The sequence below is a fragment of the Haplochromis burtoni genome, unplaced genomic scaffold (genome assembly GCF_018398535.1).
Source record: "Haplochromis burtoni strain Fernald_Lab_line unplaced genomic scaffold, NCSU_Asbu1 Contig_470, whole genome shotgun sequence".
Lineage (NCBI taxonomy): Eukaryota > Metazoa > Chordata > Actinopteri > Cichliformes > Cichlidae > Haplochromis > Haplochromis burtoni.
In genome coordinates this window covers 403,705-424,988 of record NW_024582831.1, presented here as the reverse complement: position 1 = coordinate 424,988, position 21,284 = coordinate 403,705, and the positions used below count along the sequence as shown (strand labels likewise).

Below are 21,284 nucleotides of genomic sequence, written 5' to 3'. Positions count from 1 at the left end.
ATGACACAGGGTCTCAGGAGGCTATGCAACTGTAGCCCTGCAATGTCTGCTAGCAGGCAGCTATCAGTTAAATGGGGACAAGGCTTCAGTGTGCAGAAACACAAAAAAGTGCCACAATCGAGAAACCAAACACATTTTCAGTAAGACTTGGAAATAGTGACCAAGCCCAAACTTACCAGACAAAACAACCAAAAGAGTGACTTTTTTTTCTCAGATTTTCTGTACTTAGTCTAAGGAGCTTGGAAAGAAAAGACCTGGATGACTGCGAACCTTCACAGACATCTTCCTGTATTTAGCATTGCAGCAACAAGAATCACCCCCTGCTGATCATTAGCAAACATGCAGTTTGAAAACACCTTATCACTGGCTTCACTTTTCAGACCCAGAAGTCCCCCACAGGTGTGTTAGCCAGATTGGCGACCTATCCAGGGTGTACTCTGCCTTTTGCCCTATGGCAACTGGGATGGGCTCCACCTACCCATGTGACCCTGAATAAGCAGAAGATGGGTGTTAGCGTGTCCCAACAGTCGGCCTCAACAGCTGGGGATCAGATCGCCAGGCCCTCCACCCTAGACATACGACACACTGGAGAGAAGATTACGTCTCCTGAATGGCCTGGGAACACCTCTGTGTCTTTTAAAAGAATTGGAGAAAGTTGCTGGGCTTCTTAGGGTGTTGCCCCTGTAATCCATCCCTGGATAAGCAGAAAAAATGTTAGAATTTGTAAGTGCTGTATCTGGAGCATTCCTACAACAGACAGATGAAAGAAATATCCAAAAAATACCAAAAATATATAAAAATAACTGAGTAACATTTCAGGATTATAACATTTTGGACTGTGACTATAAAGCTAAAAACTGACACATAAACAACAATAAGGCAAAGAATGCATCTGTAATCCTAAAAAATATACTTGTGAAATATTTAGTTAATGTAAAAAAAACGGAGTAAAAATGTTGAATAGATTTTTTCAAGGGATTCAACATTTGAAAGAAAACCTTGACAAAAAAAGAAAACTCTAATAACAAATAAAGTAAAAGATAATGAATCTATCTAAAACTCACTGAGAACCCATTTTATCCTCACACCAAAAATACAGAAGTTACAAAAACGTTTTACTTATTTGATGAGGGGAAAAAAAGGAAACAAAATCCAAGAACAAAGCCAAATTTGGAGGGCCGAGAGAGAAAACCAATAAATGAACAAGAAGAGGAAAAACCAAAAGAAAATGAGGAGGGGGAAAGATTAGCATGCTGATGGTGAGATGGGAGAAAGGAAAGAGTGAAGATGAAAGATTTTAGTTAAAGAGGGTTGACCCCTCGCTCAGCCCCACGTATTGACCGCACTAGGCTTTGATAAACTACACTGTGTGTGTGTGTGTGTGTATGTGTGTGTGTGACCTCTGCACGTTCTGAGCTAAATCAATCTGTCAAACGTGTTAGCGAATCCGTGCTTATTCACCGCCATGCCTGTTTGTGCGTCTGTTATTTGAGTGTGTGTGCAGGCATCGGTGTGTGTGTGTGTGTGTGTGTGTGTGACCGACCCTGACCGGCCATCAGAGCCAATGACGGAGTATTGATCAAGGCTCCGTCACCATAGAAACGGCCATTTGGGAGGACAGGCGATGGGGAGCGTGTGTCAAAGTGGGAAGACTTACTTCAAGGTGGCTCATCAGATCGTTGGGGGTGTGGGCGTGAGTGTGTGAGTGCGTGTGTAAAATGTCACCTTCGTGTTTTCCATTCGTGGCGTGTTCTGGTGTTCTCGGCCAATTAAAAGGTCATCAAATAACCAAAAAACATCAGTGGCAAACATTTGGAAGCTACTGTGTGTCTTACTTTAATTAACCTCCATAAATCATTACCTGTGTAATTATGAGACAATATTATAATTACTGTAAACAAACAGGAGCAGACTGTGTGTCCTGTATAATTTTTCAGCCACAGAGTTCGTTTCAGTCATGATTTACCCCAGCTCGTGTTTTATTCTGAGAGCTCACTTTAGCTCCACTAACACTCATTAGACTGACCAAAGTACTTTTTTATCTGTAGGAACACAATAGCAATCAATGAATCAGATCTAGTATAATGCCACATGCATGTGTGCAGCAGCATCATTAAACACACTGATTAATAAAGCTCTAAATCTCTCCATAGGAGAATGAAGGACTCTAGTTTGTACTTTATTCCTTTTTAACGATGCATAATGTCTGAAAGAAGTTCTAGGTTCAAGGTTGGCTTAAACAGAGCGAATATCTGTAGTAACGTTTACTCAACTGTGAAGTGATGTTACAGGATTTAAACCGGAGATGTGGGTAACTTGAGATAGCTGTTTCTCTTGATCGTAATGAAGCCCATCCAGTGTTTTCAGACAGAGACCAGTGATGAGTTACTGCTGTAGTGTTTGGGCACTGTGACAACACAGAATATCTCCATAGCCAAGAACATACATGTACCATACCATGCTATGGTTTAAAAGATGAATGTAGCTTCTAGTTCTGAAAAATTAAGCCAACCCTCAAGCACCTTGAGCCTGTATTATTTCTTATGGCCAGCAGGGGGTGAATCCGGGTCTTCTGATTATATAAAAGTCTATGGCAGGGGTGCCCAATCCTGGTCCTCGAGAGCTACTGTCCTGTAGCTTTTAGATGCGTCCTTGTTCTGACACACCTGAATCAAATGAATGGCTTGTTATCAGGCCTTTGCCAAACTTGATGGCATACTGAAGAGGTAATCAAACCATTTGATTCAGCTGTGTTGCAGTAGAGATGCATCTAAAAGCTGCAGGACAGTAGCTCTCGAGGACTGAGATTGGGCACCCCTGGTCTATGGGAATGTGACCACATGGCTTCCTCTCTCTGTCGCCGCTTTAAAGGCCTTTATGTTCACTTTATGGGCTCAATTGTGAGTCCACTTTGTACATTATGGTCATTTTAACAGGCAAAGAAGAGTCTAGGGTTTGGTCATTGTCTAACTATTTATAAATCACAAGTCAATCAGATCCGCCACTCGCTCATCGCATCAGGCATCAAAACACGGAAAGAAAAGCTTAACTTCAGGATTCTGAACTGGACTTAACTAACTAGTGGCTGACATCACGGTTTTTCTAACCACGAGGAAGTCAGACATTCTGTAATCCTTTATACAAAAAGTCTAGTTAAATTTTTGAGACTGTTATTGATTATGAGTCTTAAAGTATAACATTTGGACAACAGGGGGTAACTTTATCTTTCACTTTTCTTTTGTCTTCCACTCCTTTCACAGTGGAAGTGATTCATTTTATTTATACTTCTACTGACCCTTTCAATCTTCTTTCTATTAGTAAAAACTGAATAATAGGAACAGTTAGGTAATAGGATCATTGACGAGCTTAACATTTGTAGCTTATGTTTCTAAAGTTGTCTCATGCATAGACCTGTTGGGGCCAAAGTTCTAATATCCTCCATGCATGCATTCTTCTTTTGCTTATCTAATCCAGAGTCACCGGGTGGGGAGGCTGAAGCCTGTCCAAGAGGCAGGATAAAGGGTTAGGGTTTGGCCAGTCTGTCGCAGGGCTAACAGGGAGAGACAACCATTCACACCTATGGGCAATTTACAATCGACTAACCCCACTAACTACATGTCTTTAGAGCGCTGGAGCTGGAGTATCCACAAAGAACCCACGCAGACACAAGGACAACATGCAGAGAGAGACCCGTCCATTTGAAATAACCACAAATATATCTCAGTTGGTCTTTGATGAAGCCATTTCCACTTCTGTGCCAAGCATATCTGCTTCTGCTATGGCCAAATAACTCTTCTGACTCACCTCTCCAGAGCACATTATGCAATAGTTACACCTGCAGACCAGGCAGGATGAACTGCGCCGATTCTACTGGATCATTCGTCACACATTAATTAGAGTTGGGCATTGTTTGGAATTCTATGATAAAGATGTCCGCAATTATAGGAAAACTTTGACTCAAGGTCTAGCTGGGACTTGCAGCATTCCCCATGGAGCAGTTGGCAACATTTATCTGCATCGCGCATGAAAATTACAGGAGACTACAAGGACAGTCTTCCTGTATTTGGGATGAAAAATTCCACAAAAAGAAGGCTGGTTGTGTTGATCCACATCCACACACATGCACACGCCAAAAGGGTCTGATTGGAACCAGGCTAAGAGAGGCCTAAACCTTGGTTGAAATGGAAATGAAAGATAAATGTGGACAGGTACAGAGGTTAAGGGTGAAAGGTCACCGGCATAACTATCCCACATCTTCAGTGCAGAAACAGGAACCTGTGGACAAGAAGTGGTCTTGTTGCTGTTTGCAGTTGAGGTTAAGGGTTAACAGATGAATGTAGGTCAATGGACTGGCTCTGAAGTTTCTGTGTGTGTGTGTGTGTGTGTAGCCAAACTTCTACTTACTGTGTGTGTGTGTGTGTGTGTGTAGCCAAACTTCTACTTACTGTGTGTGTGTGTGTGTGTGTGTGTGTGTGTGTGTGTGTGTGTGTGTGTGCATATATGTAGCAAGTATGAGCGTATGTGGTTCCATTTTTTTCCAGCTCATGTCTATGTGATGTGTATGTGTGTGTGACCTGCTCTTTGTTCCTGTGCTCGGTGCAGTAAGGAGAGTGGACCGTTGACGAGGATTAATGCCCAACATATGGCAACCCTACGGGACACACACACACACACACACACACTGCAGTCATTACTCTGAACAAAGAACTGTAAGGCTAATGAGAAGGCGATATCATGTGTCCTCTATACACTCACACACACACACACACTGCATGAATTCATGTGGATGTGCACAAACACACTCTAATGTTGCTTACACATGGATGGATGCAGATGAGCACACACACACACACACACACACACACACACACACACACACACCTGGTACTGTAACATGTATCCATTGTGTGTATGTGGGAGTTGAAAGGTAGCAGAGGGTTGTTGATGGAAAGGTTTTAAGGTTTGAATGCAAACACCTGCGCGCGTGTGTGTGTATCTGTAAAAGAGAGAGAACAGGGAGTTTATTGCAAAGATGAGTGTGTGTGTGTGATTGAAGGAGGACGAGGTGAAGCAGAGTTCAGAGGAAAAGTGAAGGTTCATGTTTTCATTTCTTCATGCTCCTCTGCCTCTCTCTCTCTTTTTTTCGGTGTTTGTATGTGTGTTTGTGTGTGTGTGTGTTTGTGTGTGCACGTCTTTTTTCTCACATACAGATCACACCCAAAAACATTTGCAGACGTTTTCTCTCTTTTAGCACACTTTCTCTTTTCTCTCTTGCTCCGCACCTCCCAGTGGGATTTGACCGATATTCAGTACTTGACACGTTCCTGGAAAACCGCACAGCCACTCTGTAGTCTCTGCTGTTGTAGTAGCTGACCCGTCTGTAAGCCCACACCCATGTTAGGTGCTTTTCAGACTTGCACCCACTTTCCATTAATCTGATGGCTTCATGTTTGAATAACAGCCCTGATGACTTTTATGTAAAAGTCATGATGACAGTCGTGTTAATTGGAGAAGGTGTGTTACCTGTAAAACTGTATCTCCAAAATGAGGTTAATTCTATATTCATATCTGGACACTATGAATGATATCTACGCTAGGGCCTAAAGACCATTTACTAGGGAAAAACAAAGCTGTTTCTCAGTATATCACTAGAAACACAACTTAATGCACTGAGGGCCACAATTACACATACAAAATTATGATTTCATAAGTTGGAAAAGCATGTGCATATGGTTCACTTTTCTATATCAACAGCTGGTATGAATAAAAACAGTAATATTTGTTTTTTCTTTTATTGATGTACAATTAAAAACCAAATACATTGCTGTCATGTGTAGATCTTAAACTTTTAAGGCATTCTTAGTGTTTTCAAGGTCTTTGCAAATGACACTAACATAACAGAGCAGTGCTGCTTTTGTTGGGACAGTGTTGGTATAAAGACTATAAAATCCAACTAAAAGGATTATTTAAGAACACTTTTACAATCACAAAACAGTGCGTTAGTTATCTGTGTATTGCCCCCAGGTGGAGATACAAGACTAGTGTCCCATCTAAAAATGATGACAGAAACTTATAAGCTGGATGCATAAATTTCTGATTTTGTTTAAAAAAAAAGTTTTATTAGAAGTTTGACCCTCCAGGTTTTTTAGCGTAAGTACTGGAGTCACTTTTCAAATGACTTTGTTAAACTGTGGTTGCACTACAGCTACGACACAAGTGGCTCAGTATTTCTTGGTTTAACTGTCAGCAAGCAGATGAGCTCCATTCTACTTATTTATTTAATTAATTTTTGACGGGGTAGATGTGTACCACACATTTGCCATATTTAGCACTGAAGTCGTTTCCCTTTGTTTCAAAGTCAAGTAATAAAAAGCTAGTTAGCTATACAAGCTAACGTTAGCGCCTTCTGTTAGCACAGGAAAGTCACACTTTTGTACTTTCATTACAGAAATCTTAGGTTTGGAAAATAAAGTAGAGTGTACCTGCTTCTATTTTTTCTAATCTCATGCAGTGGCACTATGTCGAAGTCTTGAACAGGTTTTATTTTTTGGCCTCTCGCTCTCTCTCTCTCTCTAGGTGTAAATGACTTTGGATGGCCATCTGTTACTTAGCTACCCTGCAGAGAGTTGGCCTGCATGCGCACCTCCTCTGTGTGTGTGTGTGTGTGTGCGTGTGTTTGTGTGTGTGTGGCTTCCTTTATGTTTAGCCGCATGTGTTCAGTTACAGTATTCTTGTTTGAGTGTGTTTATTTATGCCTACGTGCACATGCATAATACAGTAGGTTGTGTGTGTGTGTGTGTGTGTGTGTGTGTGTGTGTGTGTGTGTGTGTGTGTGTGTGTGTGTGTGTGTGTGTGTGTGTGACAGAAATAGGGGGGTTGAGAGAGATGCTGGAGTGTGTTGAGTGTTTATTCAGGTTCACTTGCTCATGTAGAACATGTATCCCAGCTTATGTATGTAAAAAGAATGCTGTTTTACATGAGTGTTAGCATATTTGTTCCTCCTCTGTCTCTCCGTGAAGACTGTAAACTCCTTAAAGTCCATCGGCAGCAATAACAATCTGCATATCTAAACAACATTTAAGTTTTCTGCTGAGTTTCCTTCCAGGAGCTTCTTCACAGGAAAAAGTCTGTCAGCCATACTCAGGATTTCAGAAACACTTGGTGGACATGAGACTTTGTACTTCATAGTCTTTCAGTTGCTCAAAGGGCAGGATGAAATATGTCGGTGAGGCAGCTTTTACTTTTTTGCTCGGAGTCCTTGGAAACTTGTCTGCCCGACACAGCTGACAGTGTTGATATCTTTATATGGAAAACAAAGACCTCAGATGTGAAACTGATATACATGAACCTAAGTGCTTTGAATGATACCGTATTGTATCATGTTTGATGCAGATGGTCTGAGAGGCGTGCACAGATTATAATGGCTTCATTTTTCTGCACTCAACCCTGGAAAATCTTAGAAACTAATCTCCTTTTCTCTCTCTCCCCCTCCAGCTCTCGCCCAGGCCGTCCTCCCAAGCGTTGTTCTGGTGCAGGGATCCAGGAAAGCCCCAGGCTGCTTCACCCAGGCCTCCCTGGCCTGCTGTCCCCCAGCCTGCTGTCCCACACTGGTAAGAGAAAGAGACCGAGACATGAATGATTTTCTCGTTTTTAATGCATCTTATTACCTTATTGGGATTTATTTTGAGTCCTTTTTTTGTTGTTCCAGCAGCTTCTGAGGACTCTGTGATAGTGCCCTCTACTGGTCAAAGTAATTATGACAGAAAACAGAGAGGAAGTTGTGTAGGGAGGAGGTAGGGGTGGATGGATGGGTCAACAACTGCTGTTTGATGCAAATTACTTTCAATAAATACTCATATAACCCAACCAAACACAGGTGGAAAAATCTGGGATCGCATGCAAGCATAAACTGTGTTGATTTTTAGATTATTTCCAGACTGAAGAATTTCAGATTCAGTGACTTGTAGGGACTGAAATCGTCTCTTTGATGCTTAATTTAAACATACGATGCTTTTCATGCTAACATGTCCCGCGACCTGATGTTGTAAGTCTTGTATTTCCATGAAAATGGAGAGCACAGGTAATGAGGCGGGTTTTGCAGATGACAGGTCACATACAATGCAACGTAAGGAGGATATTTTCTTCCTTTCATACAAGATGCAGTGATGAGTGACGACTTCATCACCTCTACCACCTGTGGTAAAGCACAGCGATACACTGGATTGCTTCCATACCAGCGGTGAAGAGCAAACAGGAAGATAACTGAAAGATTGTGGGGAAATCTGTGGGAAAAGTTGTTTTTGTGCCTAAAACTGCAAAGATCTCTAAAGTGATCAATGGTTAGTAGGAAATGAATGTTCCTGTTAGCTTGGGCTGTGTAATTAGCTGGTCAGGGCTGTAGATTTTACGAATGCTGTGGGCATTTTTGCACTGAACTGGAAGAGAAAATTCAACTTTTAACCCATTTAAGCTCCTTTACAGCACTTAAAGTAATGGCTGAACACAGATTTTTGTTCACATATTTTTTCAGTCATTAGTCAAGGACATGCACTCAATGACCAGATGGACTTGAATATGAGCAATAAAGGATTTTCTGGTGCATTTTCAGGAAGAACTAATGAAAAGCTCGGTGACCGTTAGTTTCCATGAATTTCTAAGGGGGTTATGAGTATACCTAAAATTTGATTAAGAAATGACTTGTGTTCCCTTTTGTGTCATTAAGTTTGCACATGTTTATGAATACATGGTCACAGGAACTTCAGTCGTGTTTTTTAATGTGAAATATTATTTATGCATAGTCTTTACTTTGTTAATACTGCACAACAGTTGTCATATCAAAGTTCGTGTTTCCCCCTCGATCGCTCTAAATTTCGCTGCTGGTCGGTCCTGAACGGTTTGCGCTGGTCGGCTCACTCTGTTACTGCGTTTCCGTGTCTGTTTAATGGACCTAATGTGTTTCCCGCTCTGTGTTTGACACGTGTTTCAGTTTGCGAATTGGTGACAGCTGGTAGAGGAGCCAACTGCTGGCCTTTAATGGAAAAAAGTATCACATTGTTATGCTTATAACCTCCAGAGAAAATGACCAGTAATCCTCATAAAGCTGCGCACTGACACATTTCACTAATTCTGAGCTTTCACATTAACATCTACCATGAATCCCGAGCGGGCTGTATTTTAAGGAAACACTCATATGTTTTTTAAATTTTTTTTGATCAAATGTGTAAACATCTCTGTAGTGCCTGTAGTGCTGTTTAAGTATCTAGATTGTGTGGATGCAAGTTGCCGAGTTGTAGAGATACGGACGTTGCTCTGAGTACTCACAATATGTTGCTCAGAGCACCATAAAATATATTTGTACGCTCAACAGGAATGTCTCCTTCCAGAAATCATGAGGTGTTTTTATGCGTACCCTGTTGTGAGCAGTTTCATGTAGAAACAGTTTTCTCCGTACCTTTTGCATCTGCCAACCAAAGAAGCGTGCAGATGGGTCACTCCGTTATCAGAGCAACCAAAAACGAAGGAGGTCCCCACTCGACCTCCTCAGAATCAGCTATTACAAGCATATTTAATGAAGCCATGTAAAATTTTAAACCAGCAAAAAAACACAGTGTGTCAGAGTATAGTAAATAATGTGGATCCATAAAAGAGAGCATCTGGGCAGGGCTGCAGCCCACCTTTTGGTGATCTGTGATGTGAAGTAACCAACACGCATCGGTACTCCGAATGTTGGAGCTCTTTTCCTCTATCCTCATCCTTTCTTTCTGAGCAATCGAGATGGCAAAGAAAACAAAATGAAAGGCTCCCTCTTTTTTCCCCCTCCTGTAGCCACAGAAAGTGGAAATGGAGGGAACGCAAAGGATAGAGGAGGGGGAGAAATGGAGAGAAGAAAGGAGGGATGTCGCCAGAGGAGGTAATGAAACCTAAAAATGACTGCCAAAGTACTGAGGAAAACATGGTTGGAGGGACCAAAGAGTGGGAAAAAAAGATGGAACCGAGGAGGAGGCAAGGAGTGTGACAAAAATGGCGCGATGGAAGACGGATAAACGAATGGATGACACAACGAAAGAAAAAAACGGGTAAAGCGAAGGAGACGAGGAGGAGGAAAAAGACCTGCAGAGAAAGAGAAAGGGAGAGTGAACGAGTGCAGATTGCATGGTGGTGTGATGAATGACACGTCTCTGGGGTCCCACTCCTCCATCTGTCCATCCTCCCCCCTCCTTCCCTTGCTGTGTCCCTCTTTTCTTCCCTTTCCCTTCTTCCTCAACTCGTCTCCCTCCCTCCTTCCTGCTCTGTCATCCAGGTTTTCATGTTCTTCATTTTTTAAGTCTCTTCTTTTCCTCCTGCTTGCATCTTCCTTACTTTATTACTTCCTACTTCTTTCACTCCCTTCTCTTCCCCCCATGTCTGCCACCTTTCTCACTTTATTCTTTGCTTCCTTTATTTTGTCACTTTATCCTCTTCAATCTCCACTTCTTGTCTCTCCTACTCCTCTCCTTTACTTATTCTGCTATTCTACTTCCTGCTTTCCTTCTTTCCCCTCCTCCTCCTTTCTTCCTTCCTCCCTCCCCTTTTATTTCCTTCTCTATCTCCTCTCTATTTTCTTCCCTCCTCTTTTGTCTACTCATCTTTGTAATTGCTTTCCTGTGCCTCCTCTTTCTTCCTTTTTGTTTCTCCCCCTCCTCATGCTTTAATTTCCTTATATCCTTTACTTTCTTCTGCTTAATTTGTTCTTGTAACCTTTCGATCTTCCTTGCCTTATTTTCCATCTTCTTCCATCCTGCTTCCTTCATCTTACTGTCCCCTACTTGCCCTCCATTCTCCTAACCTTTGTTTTCTTCTTTTCCTTCCTTAAACTTGCTCCTAACTCCTAACACACTTCCTATCCTCCCTTCTCATTTTCCTTCATTCCTTCACTCTTCCCTCCTTTTTCCTATAAGTTTTCCTCCATTTTCTTCCTTTCTCTTCTTGTTTTTTGTATCCTGCTTGATTGTCTCTTGCCTTGCTTCCCTGCTCTGTTCACATTTTTATTCCTAAACTCATTCCATTCATCTTGACTCTTCTTGTAAACTTTTCTATCCTTCACTCTTCCTTCTTTTTCTTAGTTCCACCATCCATACCTTGTCTTCCCCCCTTTCCTTTGTCATTTCATCTTCCATGATTTTCTTTCCATGTGCCACTCATTTGCTGCAGTTGTCTTCTTTCTTTCTCCATCATTCCTTTTTGCTTTCCTGCTCCCTACCCCATCCCTTCGTCATGCCCTCAGCGTCATTCTCCTCACCTTCTTTTTCCCGTCTTTGTATTCCTCCTTCATCCCCTCACAACCTCTTAATTTTTCCTCACTTTCCTTTTTTCGTGTGCTGTTTTTGTATCCTCCTTGCTTCCTTCGTTTTCTCCTTCCCCCTCTCCCCCAATTATGTCCTTTTTTAAAAAGAAATCCAAGCATCTTTCTTTCCCTCCTGCTCCCTCTATCAGCTTTCTTCTCTCTCCTTTGTCCTTTCTGCTTTTTTGGGGTCACTACCCTTCCTTCTCTTCTTCTGCTTTCTTTCCCTTCATTTCCTTTTTCTTTAATTTGTCCTTTCCTCTTTTATTTCCAGCCTTTCTTTCCTTTCCCTTTCTTTCCTCCTTCCTTTCATTTTCCAGATCTTCCTCCTCCACCTCTTTTTCCTTCCTGTTGTTTCTTCTGTCATTTCTTCAACCCTGAATTCCCCCACGCTTTCCCTTTCTCTTCCTCTGCTCTTGCCTCCTTGACTGTCTCCTTCCATCTTTCCCCTCTCACCTCATCGTGGTCCCACACTAAACTTTCCTTCTCTCCTTCCTACCCTCATTTCAATCATCTCCTCTTTCCTTTCCTTCCACATTGTGAACGTCCTCACTTCTCTTCCTCTGATCTTCATTTTGCTTCCTCTTCTTTCTCCACATATTTGCGTTTCGTTCTTGCCGCTCTCGTTCCTTCAGATCTTTCCCCTCCATCACCTCGCCAGTTTTTCTCCTCCATCCTTCCCTCCATCCCCCTTGACAGTGACTGTTGGCCTCCTTCTCTCCTCCCTCTCCCTCTACAGGATAAATAAAACATGGTTTTGTTTAGTGACATATGGACACAGCTCACTGTGGCATACTAATGACACACACACACACACCTGATATATGTGTGTGTGTGTGTGTGTGTGTTTGTTAAACATTAGTGGAACCCAGAGACAACATTTGCTCACTTATGATCGCTCATTAGCTCACACACACACACATACACACACACACACTCACGCACATGCATGCACAACATATATAAAACACACACACACACACTTGGCAGTTGTCAGATGTCGCATTCTGTCTCAGTCACACACACATGCAGAGTCCGTCGTCTTAGTGGCCCTGCGTCCATGGAGACACCACGTTGCTGGGGGAGACGGGCTGTTGTTTACGACCTCGCGGGCGCCACAGCAATGGGGGGCATCGGCCAATCGCAGATGGACATTTATCACACGGTTAGGAAACGCAGAGCGAGGAGGAGGAGGAGGAGGAGAGAGTTTGGAGGAAATGGTGAGAGAAGGGCAGAGGACATGAGGGCGGAAAATGAAGAAGAAGACGGGACAATGAGGAGGGCAGAGAAGAAGGGAGATGTTGGAAGAAATTATGGATGAGGGAGGAGGTGGAAAATGTGGATGGAGTACTTTAAAGAAAAAAGTAAAGAAACCAGCCGACGAAGACGAGAGAAAAAAAAGAGTGAAGAAGGAAAGGTTAAAAACTGAGAAACAGAGAGGAAGGAGACAAAAACATTAGGATGGAACGTAAAGATGAGAGAGAAGAAGGGAGGGCAGGAGGCGTCAACAACAGCGAGAGAGTGATATCAGTTTAATTGGCCTCATCTTCCTTAACAAAGACGCTGCGATGATAAGCGTGGGAGTGTGTTTGTGTGTGTGTGTGGTAACCTATGCAGGGTGCTGCGGCACTCATTTGACTTGTTAATTCACTTCAAAAACAGCTCAATGGTTCGCCTTGTCTTCAAACACACACACACACACACACACACACACACACACACACACACACACACACACACACACACACACACAGGGATGCACAAGTGTGCCATTTTTTTTCTTTTTTAAACACACACCTATAACGGACTTTGTATCCATGCACAATTGGTGCGTAAACACCTTTCTTTAGCACAGTCTTGTGCAAATACATCCAATTTGAAGTGATGAACACATCTGGCTGTATGAAAACACACACACGCACGCACACACACTCTGTGTAGGTTACAGATGAAGTGCTTTCAATCTTGTCCTAAAAAGAATACACTTGTCTGAGGACTCTTATGTGCACCTGCAGAGAGAGAGGGAGAGAGATGAAGGAGGTGGAGCGGGAGAGTGAGAGGGAGGGAGTCTGAGGAGGACTGAGGTGACATTAAGTTTTTTCTTTTTAATCCTTCCCCTCCTCCTGCTGCATCACTTTTTAATCACTCTTTCTTCATAAAAGCCAGTGACGTTGGCCAGCACCTCTGACAAAGGAGCCTATTATGCCCTGTCTTATTTTCAGGCAGATATACAGTTACAGTGGTGATGCTGATATTAGCCATATCCAAAAGTTTGCAGTAATAAGGTCAGTGTGTGGCGTACACTCAGTTTCAGGCTTTCATGGAGGGAAAATATCCTTAATATGGGCATCTCAGGCACAGTGAGAACAGAAGCCCCACCCACATCTGCTGTTTGCATGGATCAGCCAATCAGAAGAAAGTTTGCTTACTGAAAGGATGGCTTATTTCAGATCAAGGTTAAACAGAGGAGCCACGCATACACCCAACATAAGATAAATGAGGATTATTTTTGAAGTGTGACTTTTGAACTTTAATCTGTAACTACAGACATGACTATGAAAATGAGATCATAACTACTGACTTTTAACAGGAAAGTGAACCCACAAACGTCAGGCAGTAAAAAATACAAATCAATCACACCAACACACAGACATCAACTTGAACAGTTAACAGAACATTAATAGTTAATGGAAACTATAATAGCCATCACTAATAGGCGATGTATCTTCTTAAACATTCGCTTTTTGGGTATAAGGTGGACTTACATTTACCTGTAAAGAGCCTCTTATCATTGCTAATGACTTTTAAACTTTCAGCTTTGCTTTGGTTTTGGGATGTAATCAAGTACTAAAAGCTCTAACTGGTGGCTTTATTAAGCATTAAATCGCTTAAATTGTTCATCTAATTAGACAGTAAAGTCCCAACAAATATTTATGAGGCCGACAGAACCCATAATCATTGATTTTTACTTCTGACCTTTAACCACTAAACTGAGAACTACCATTGAGCAGTTGACCGAATAGGCAATAACTTTTGACTGAATATGATGGTAAATCTTAGTAGGCAACAGAACCCCAAACTCTAATAGTCTAAACTAAATAATAAGTATATATCATAGTGAATAGAGCCCTAATACTGGATTTCATTATATTACCCAAAGTTTACATCAAACATTGTCTTCAACGGGCTTTCAAATCTTGTTTCTATTTGACTCAAGTCCCTGACCTACAAACCCAGTTGTTATAGCAGTTCATAAAGAAACCTAATGGAAAAGTTTGTATTGATTCGGGAGAACAAATGCAATCCCCAAGCCTTCTAGTTTGAACTGTTCAAAGTCAAAGACTTTGCAAAAACAATCACTCTCCAGCTAGTGTCTATTTCCATTTGAAATAGCACAAAATGGCGGCTGCAAAATGGCTGCAAATGGGCATCGTGAACATTCAGTAAGAGCTAAAGATGGGCGACCTAAGTGCCAGAGTACTGAGCTGAAATCTATTTGACTCAGCACAAGAGCAATCGACTGCATTTGTAAATTGGCACTCTCGAGTGCTCGCCGGAAGAAAGCGAAGGGGAAAAACAAAAAAAAAAGCCAGAACAGTGTGTTTCTAAATTCAGAACACAAAGAGCAATTTCTCTGTTTTCCTGTTTGTTTTATTCAAAGTGTCACTCCATCTCTGAGAGCACGTTCAGAGCACTTCGTCAGAGATGTAGGTGCAGTGGATTAAATATTTACAACCGCAGCCAAATGGGGTGGGTTTCACGCGAGCTCGGGAGGGGGGTTCAGGACTGTTGAATATCACCCAACGGCCTCCACCAACAAACTCAAAGCTATTAAAGACTATCCAGACCCACTGTGGAGGACACTGTCAGATCTCATTTAGGATATCGCCTGCCATGTGGTGGATGCTTTTATCAAGAAAGGCCTTTCAGTAGCTAAAGAAGGTACATGTTTGTGATGCTAAGGAGTTAGTCCAACTATTGTATTATGTAGGACATGGACTTAAAGTTTTGTGTTTAGAAGTAGGTTTTGGGTGTAGCATGTGAAATGTAGCATGACGTTGAAAATAAAATCAAATAAAAACCACCCACTCCTGGTTACCCAATTGATGAGTATTAAGTCTTTATTGAACGTTGTCTTGCAAAAAGTTTCAAGTCTGGATTTTTAGATTTTCTGCCGGTGCTTTTTCAATAAGTAAAGATTAAACGACTAATGACAACAAGGCCTTTTTTTATTTTTTACTTTTTTAAAATACCAAATCAGATTTTATTCAGAATTAACAATCCTCATCTTTGCATGCAACAAACCCAAATCCCAACCTGCTATTGGCACTTCAGGGTATATTTAGGAAATATTCAGCAAATATGAACGTCTGTAATTTACAATTTCACAGACCTTGCAGTTGGAGGAAAGTTATGATACCATAAATTTGATTCTTGATGCTAAATAAAAGAATACATATACACACAGATCTGTCCTAACATTAAGACTCCATGTTAAATACTGTTTAGGTTTTCCTTTTGCTGCCATGATAATAACTTGAATAATGAGGTTTTCATTTACTAATATGTGCAAATGTTCTTACCCTGTGCAAGAAAAAAGCAATTAAGCAGAATTGTTTTTGGATTTATGACGTGTGTACTGGCCTGTCTTGTTCTTACCACCATGCATATATTAGCTGGTATCATCAGACTGCTTCTTATGTCAGTTTTCTACTTGAGTAGAGTCAAGGCACATATATAACATGTCATATTTACCCATTCACACACACTCAATACAAGCGTTTTTACCTAACGTGCACACTCTGAATGCATTAGGAGTAACTTGGGTTTCAGTATCTTACCCAAGGATACTTCAGCATGCCAGGAATCGAACCACCAGCCTTCCGGTTAGTAGATGATCTACTGTACACAATCGCCTCAAGCTTACAACAGCTATTATTCCCAGGTGGTCTCCCATCCAAGTACTAACCCAACTGTGCTTTGATTCTGAGATCTGATGAGATCAGGTGTGCTCAGGGTGGTATGGCTGAAAGCCAGTGAGCGTACCAGGTGCCACAATTTGCAGCCAATCTGCATGCTCCCTGAACACTGCCAGAGAGTGCGATCTGACTGTGAAACCACACGCTCATTGGCTACTAACTTGTCAGTCCCAAGTTATTAAACTCATTTGGAAAGTGTTTACTTAGGTCAACTTTGGTTGCATTCACGCTGCAGGTCTTAATGCTCAATTCAGATTTTTTTGATCAAGTCCGATTTTTTTGTCTGCTTGTTCACACTATAAATAAAATGCGACAGCAAACGCGCTCTAGTGTGAACGCTCAAAGCGGCCCGCGTGGGCAAAAGAAGACGTCACACACAACGCGCTCTGTTTAGACCCAGACCAAACAGTATTGTTGGACTGATGGGCCTTAATATAAAGACTTGTTTCGGACTTTACGTTTCCCAATTTTGCTTTAAGTTTTAAAGTTATTTTGTTATTTACATATGGCCTAATAATTATCCTTATTGCTGTTTTAGAGGAGCGGTGCTTCAAAGGATAGTTGCAGGTTTCTGTCAGAATCTGCAGATTATACAGTACAAATAAAATGTTCATGTTTCTCCAACATTGTCTTCCCAACAGTTTCACTGACATCTACACGGGATGACCAGGAAGCGGCCGCGATGTCTTCTCGGGCGCTTCTCTGGCGCTGATAATTGGCGTCTGTCTTGTGTCAGTGACGTAAAAGACAGATTTAATGCGACTTGTCCGTTCAAACAGCAGTTGCTTTCTAAAACATCGGATATGTATCAGATTCAGTACCACATACGAAAGTGACCCAGGTCGGATTTGAAAATATCGGATTTGTGCTGTTCACACTGTCACACCATGAACGGATATGGGTCACTTAGGGTCAAAGAAAATCGGATTTGATGCGCTTTCGCCTGCAGTGTGAACGTAGCCTAAGAGAGCCGTTCTTCCCATTGACATATATCAGACCGGAAATCTTATTGGCACCACAGGTAACGCCCTCTGGTGGCTATTAAAAATGAATGCAAGTTCTAGAAACTTCCCGTTTGTCTTTATTTTTCAGACTCAGTAGCTATATCCATCTTTGACATTGTCTGACACTGGACATATCAGCGTGATTCATATTACCTCCCTGTGGTTTCATTGCTGTAGCCAATTGGTGTAAGTGACTCAAATAATTGGATTTTGTAACATAGGATAAACTTTATTTATTTAAAAATGAGATCTAAAAGCACAATGGTATATTTCCACATACTGAACAGTAGCCTATTAATATTACAGGCCAAACAGGCTAATAATAGCCTTTATGAATGTCATGCATGGAGTATTGATGTAACAGATCCCGTTTTAGCAACTTTCAAACAGTAACGTTAACAGATTATTAATATTAAGTCACTTTATTTCTGGACACTAGTTTTTAAAAAGTGTAACACCATCTCAGTGCTGGTGGGAAAATCCTTGCGCTTTCTTACAATCTAGTCCTGACTTTTGCCAAGTTATGCTGATGATTCTCTGTTTTCTCTATTGAGATCTGCTCTGTACTCCTTGTTTTTTCACTCCTCCTTTATCACTTCTCCTCTTCTCCTTTCCACCGTATGTCCTTCGGAAAGCATTACAATGCACAAGATGGAAAAAAGAGATGGGTAAACGATGTGCAGACAACCCACAGGGGGATGCTGAAACACACGCACTTGAAGACAAACTGGAAAATATATACATTCCCTCTCTCTGTCCTACACACACACAGACACACACGGAGGCTATATGATGCGTGTGCCTTTGAAGCAGTCTGTCAATCAATCACACACTAATTCCCAAGGTTTCGTGGTCGCCATTAGGGACGGGGGTCGATGCTCGGTAACCGTGGACACAGCGGACAGCCATTGATCTGAGATAGGAAGAGAGAGAGCTGTGTGTGTGTGTGTGCGTGCATGTGCGTGTTTGATAGTCATGATGGAGAACAGTATTGTGGCTCTGGCTTTGCTATTGATCGTCTTCTGGTTGCATTGAGGCGGAGCGGGCGTTCTGACTCTGTATCTGAGTGTGTGTGTACATGGAGATCAAATGTGTGTACGTGTCCACCCATGTGTGTTTCCTGTATCTGTAAATGCAGCTCTCTGTGTGTGTGTGTGTGTGTCAAGGTGTTCCTCAGAGTAATCAATGTGTAAATGCAGTCCTGACCCCACAGAGGGACTCCATTTTCTATTTTAACCCCATCCCCTTGTACCTCTCTTTGTTTTCTATTCCCAAGCGTTCATTCTCAAATTTGAAAAACTTGAATGGAACATCTTGACTTCATCTTTCAACGCAACAAAATGAAAGTGACTTATTTATGTTCTGCACTTGTGCCCACAAGTACAGGACAAAATATCTCAACAACTTTTTTTCAGATGACAACTATTAATGAATAATAAGTCTGTCATTCAGACGACAACAAATACAGATACCATCCATCCATTTTCTTCCATTTGTCCAATTAAGGGTGAAAGTGGGTTTGATGTGGGATACACCCTGGACAGGTTGCCACTCAGGGCTAACACAGAGAGACAGACAACCATTCACACCTATGAGCAATCCAGATGGTGAATTCAAAGTGTTTAAAGTGGGTTTAACTGACTGTCACTGTTTCTGCATGGGTTCTGTCCGGGTACTGGTGCTTTCTCTACAGTCCAAAGACATACATGTTAGGTTAATTAGCTATTCTTAATTGCCACTAAGTGTCTCTTTCTTTGTTAGCCCTTTGTCCCATTGGCAACCTGATCAGGGCGTACCCTGCCTCTTGCCCTGTTGTGGCTGGGATAGGCTCCCTGCCCCCCTGAATTGGATAATTAAAGGAGCTTCTTTGATATGTAGTAAAAACATCTATGATAGCATCACTTTGCAACCAGGTTGCTTTTAAAAAATGTTCACAGATATCCAGTAAGATGTTTACCTGTTGAAAAAAGGTAAGGAAGAAATAATCGATTAGATTGGAGTTCATTTGTATTCAAAGAAAAGCAGCAACATTTTTGATGAATTATGAATATATTTTTTTTACCTTCTTTACAGTTACTCTTTTACTCAAAGACATTTGATACATTAAATCATGACATTCTCATCCATCAACATGGCAAACGTTCAAATCTTTCCTTTCTAATCAGAAAAATGATTTTAAAAAACTTAGTCTTTTCCAACAGGTGTTCCACAGGGATCTATTCTCAGCCCACTTGTTTTTCTTCATGTTTAAAAGACTTCCCTCAGCTCTGGAGCAGGTTTTCAGATGTATGCTGATTACATGGAGATGTATGAATGAGGTAAAAATCATGCAGAATTTGGTGAGTGCCATGTTAACAGCTCTGTAGCTTTAAAAATAAATGCTTTTCTCAGTGTGCCAACATCAGCATGCTAACGAGCTATATTGTTAGTGTTATACTACAGCATTAGATGAGGTTAATCAAAATTACGTTTTTGCTGACATTTTGAAGTAGGACCCAGGTTGAAGTGTAAACCTGATCGTGATGTTGGACAAAAACTTAGCTGTTATGAAGGGAACATTTGTTTCAATCCAGTAGTTTTGAGGTTCTCTCAGTCACAGTTTTCCAGCTAGCATTTACTACTGTTCCTCGGGGGGGAAATTAATGGCATTCAGTCTCATCAAAATATTCAACTTAAAGGTACAAACCTAAATTTGTTGTTGCATTGGTCTAAAGTCAAGCATCAGAATATACACAATTTTATAGTTCTCCATCCAGCAGTTGTTGAAACCATGAAGCCTGAGAAAAGTCAGTTCATTCATTGATTAGTATATCATTTTAAGGATTCATCCTCAGAGAGACACAAGTACATGTGCAAACTTTTATGTCAGTCCAGCTAACTCAAAGCAACAAATGCTAAATTCATTGTTGCAATAGAAGAAAAGTCAGAGGTTTTGACGTGTTTCATTTGGGAATATTAACACAGTGTCACACATATTCACCTAACAATTGTACACTCTGCTCTCAATTGTACACTGAATGAACCGTAGTGGTATGAATTTCGTTGACACATTGACACTGTCCTGGGTAAAGAGCCACATATTTTCTTCAAATCTTTCCCATAATATAGTTTTGTTTCATGCTTCTTCGTTCTTTCCCTTTTCCCCATAAAACAGCAAGTTTTTCCTTTCACTTTTTTTTTAATCTATCTGACCTTCTTTCCTTTATCAGTCCCACTTTTTCCCATGCCATTCCCCTTTTTTCCATTTTCAAACTCCTTTTCTATGTTTGGGCCTTCCTTCATATCGTCTTGTCTGAATGTTTTTCTTCATTCTTCCTAATAGAAGACTTGTCTTCACTTTTTTCCCCTTGAACTATCACTAAGGTATTTCACCCATTAAATGAAAGATTAATAATACAAACATGTCAGTTGTGTATATTAAATTACAAAAGCTATTTCTTGAATTTATACAGAATAATTTTAAAAAATCATGGAAAATTACGTGACGTGATTTAATTTAGAATCATGTGCTTTCTTTAGCGTTTTTGGGCAGCAGTTCGATGGCGTCGACTCAAGAAAAAAAACTTATTTTTGCCCTCTTTTTTTCCATCATCTTTCTTCATTTCATCCTCCTCCTCCTCTCTCAGCAGGCAGCAGACAATACGTCTGGTCACTCTCCCTCAGGCTCTCTGAATAGACCTCTGTCTTTCTTTCGGTCGCTCTTTCTTTCTGCTCGATCTGTTGTTTTTGCCGTTCGTGGACTGATTAACAGTCCGAGTCATTGTGTGCTGAAGAGGAATTTCAGTTTTGGCTTTGCCCAAGTTTTCTTTTTCTTTGATGTGCAATGTTTTTTAAAAACTGGAACTGACAAATATGTAAGTGTATAAATGTTTGTCATATCACCGGGTCCAAAAGCAGGTATGATGTCCAGTCTGTACAGCTTTCGCCCCGAACTCAGGGATGTTTTTATTTATTTTATTTGCTACATTTCTCGTATTTGCT

The 21,284-nt window shown here is 41.2% G+C and overlaps 1 protein-coding gene and 1 pseudogene across 2 annotated transcripts in view; one reads left to right on the top strand and one right to left on the bottom strand.

Annotated features, from left to right (window-relative positions):
• The first annotated feature begins 6,881 nt into the window (after nucleotides 1-6,881).
• The window catches only part of LOC102304243 (dachshund homolog 2), a 51,603-nt gene continuing 37,200 nt past the window's right edge, over nucleotides 6,882-21,284 (top strand). The window contains exon 1 of one of the 2 annotated variants that reach the window (XM_042213699.1): nucleotides 6,882-7,610. In XM_042213699.1, the coding sequence (XP_042069633.1) occupies nucleotides 7,421-7,610 (190 nt within the window). In that variant the 5' untranslated portion in view covers nucleotides 6,882-7,420. The remainder of the gene's footprint in view (nucleotides 7,611-21,284) is intronic. The other variant, XM_014341255.2, reaches the window with a different exon arrangement.
• Nucleotides 16,241-16,354, bottom strand: LOC121812219 (annotated as a pseudogene).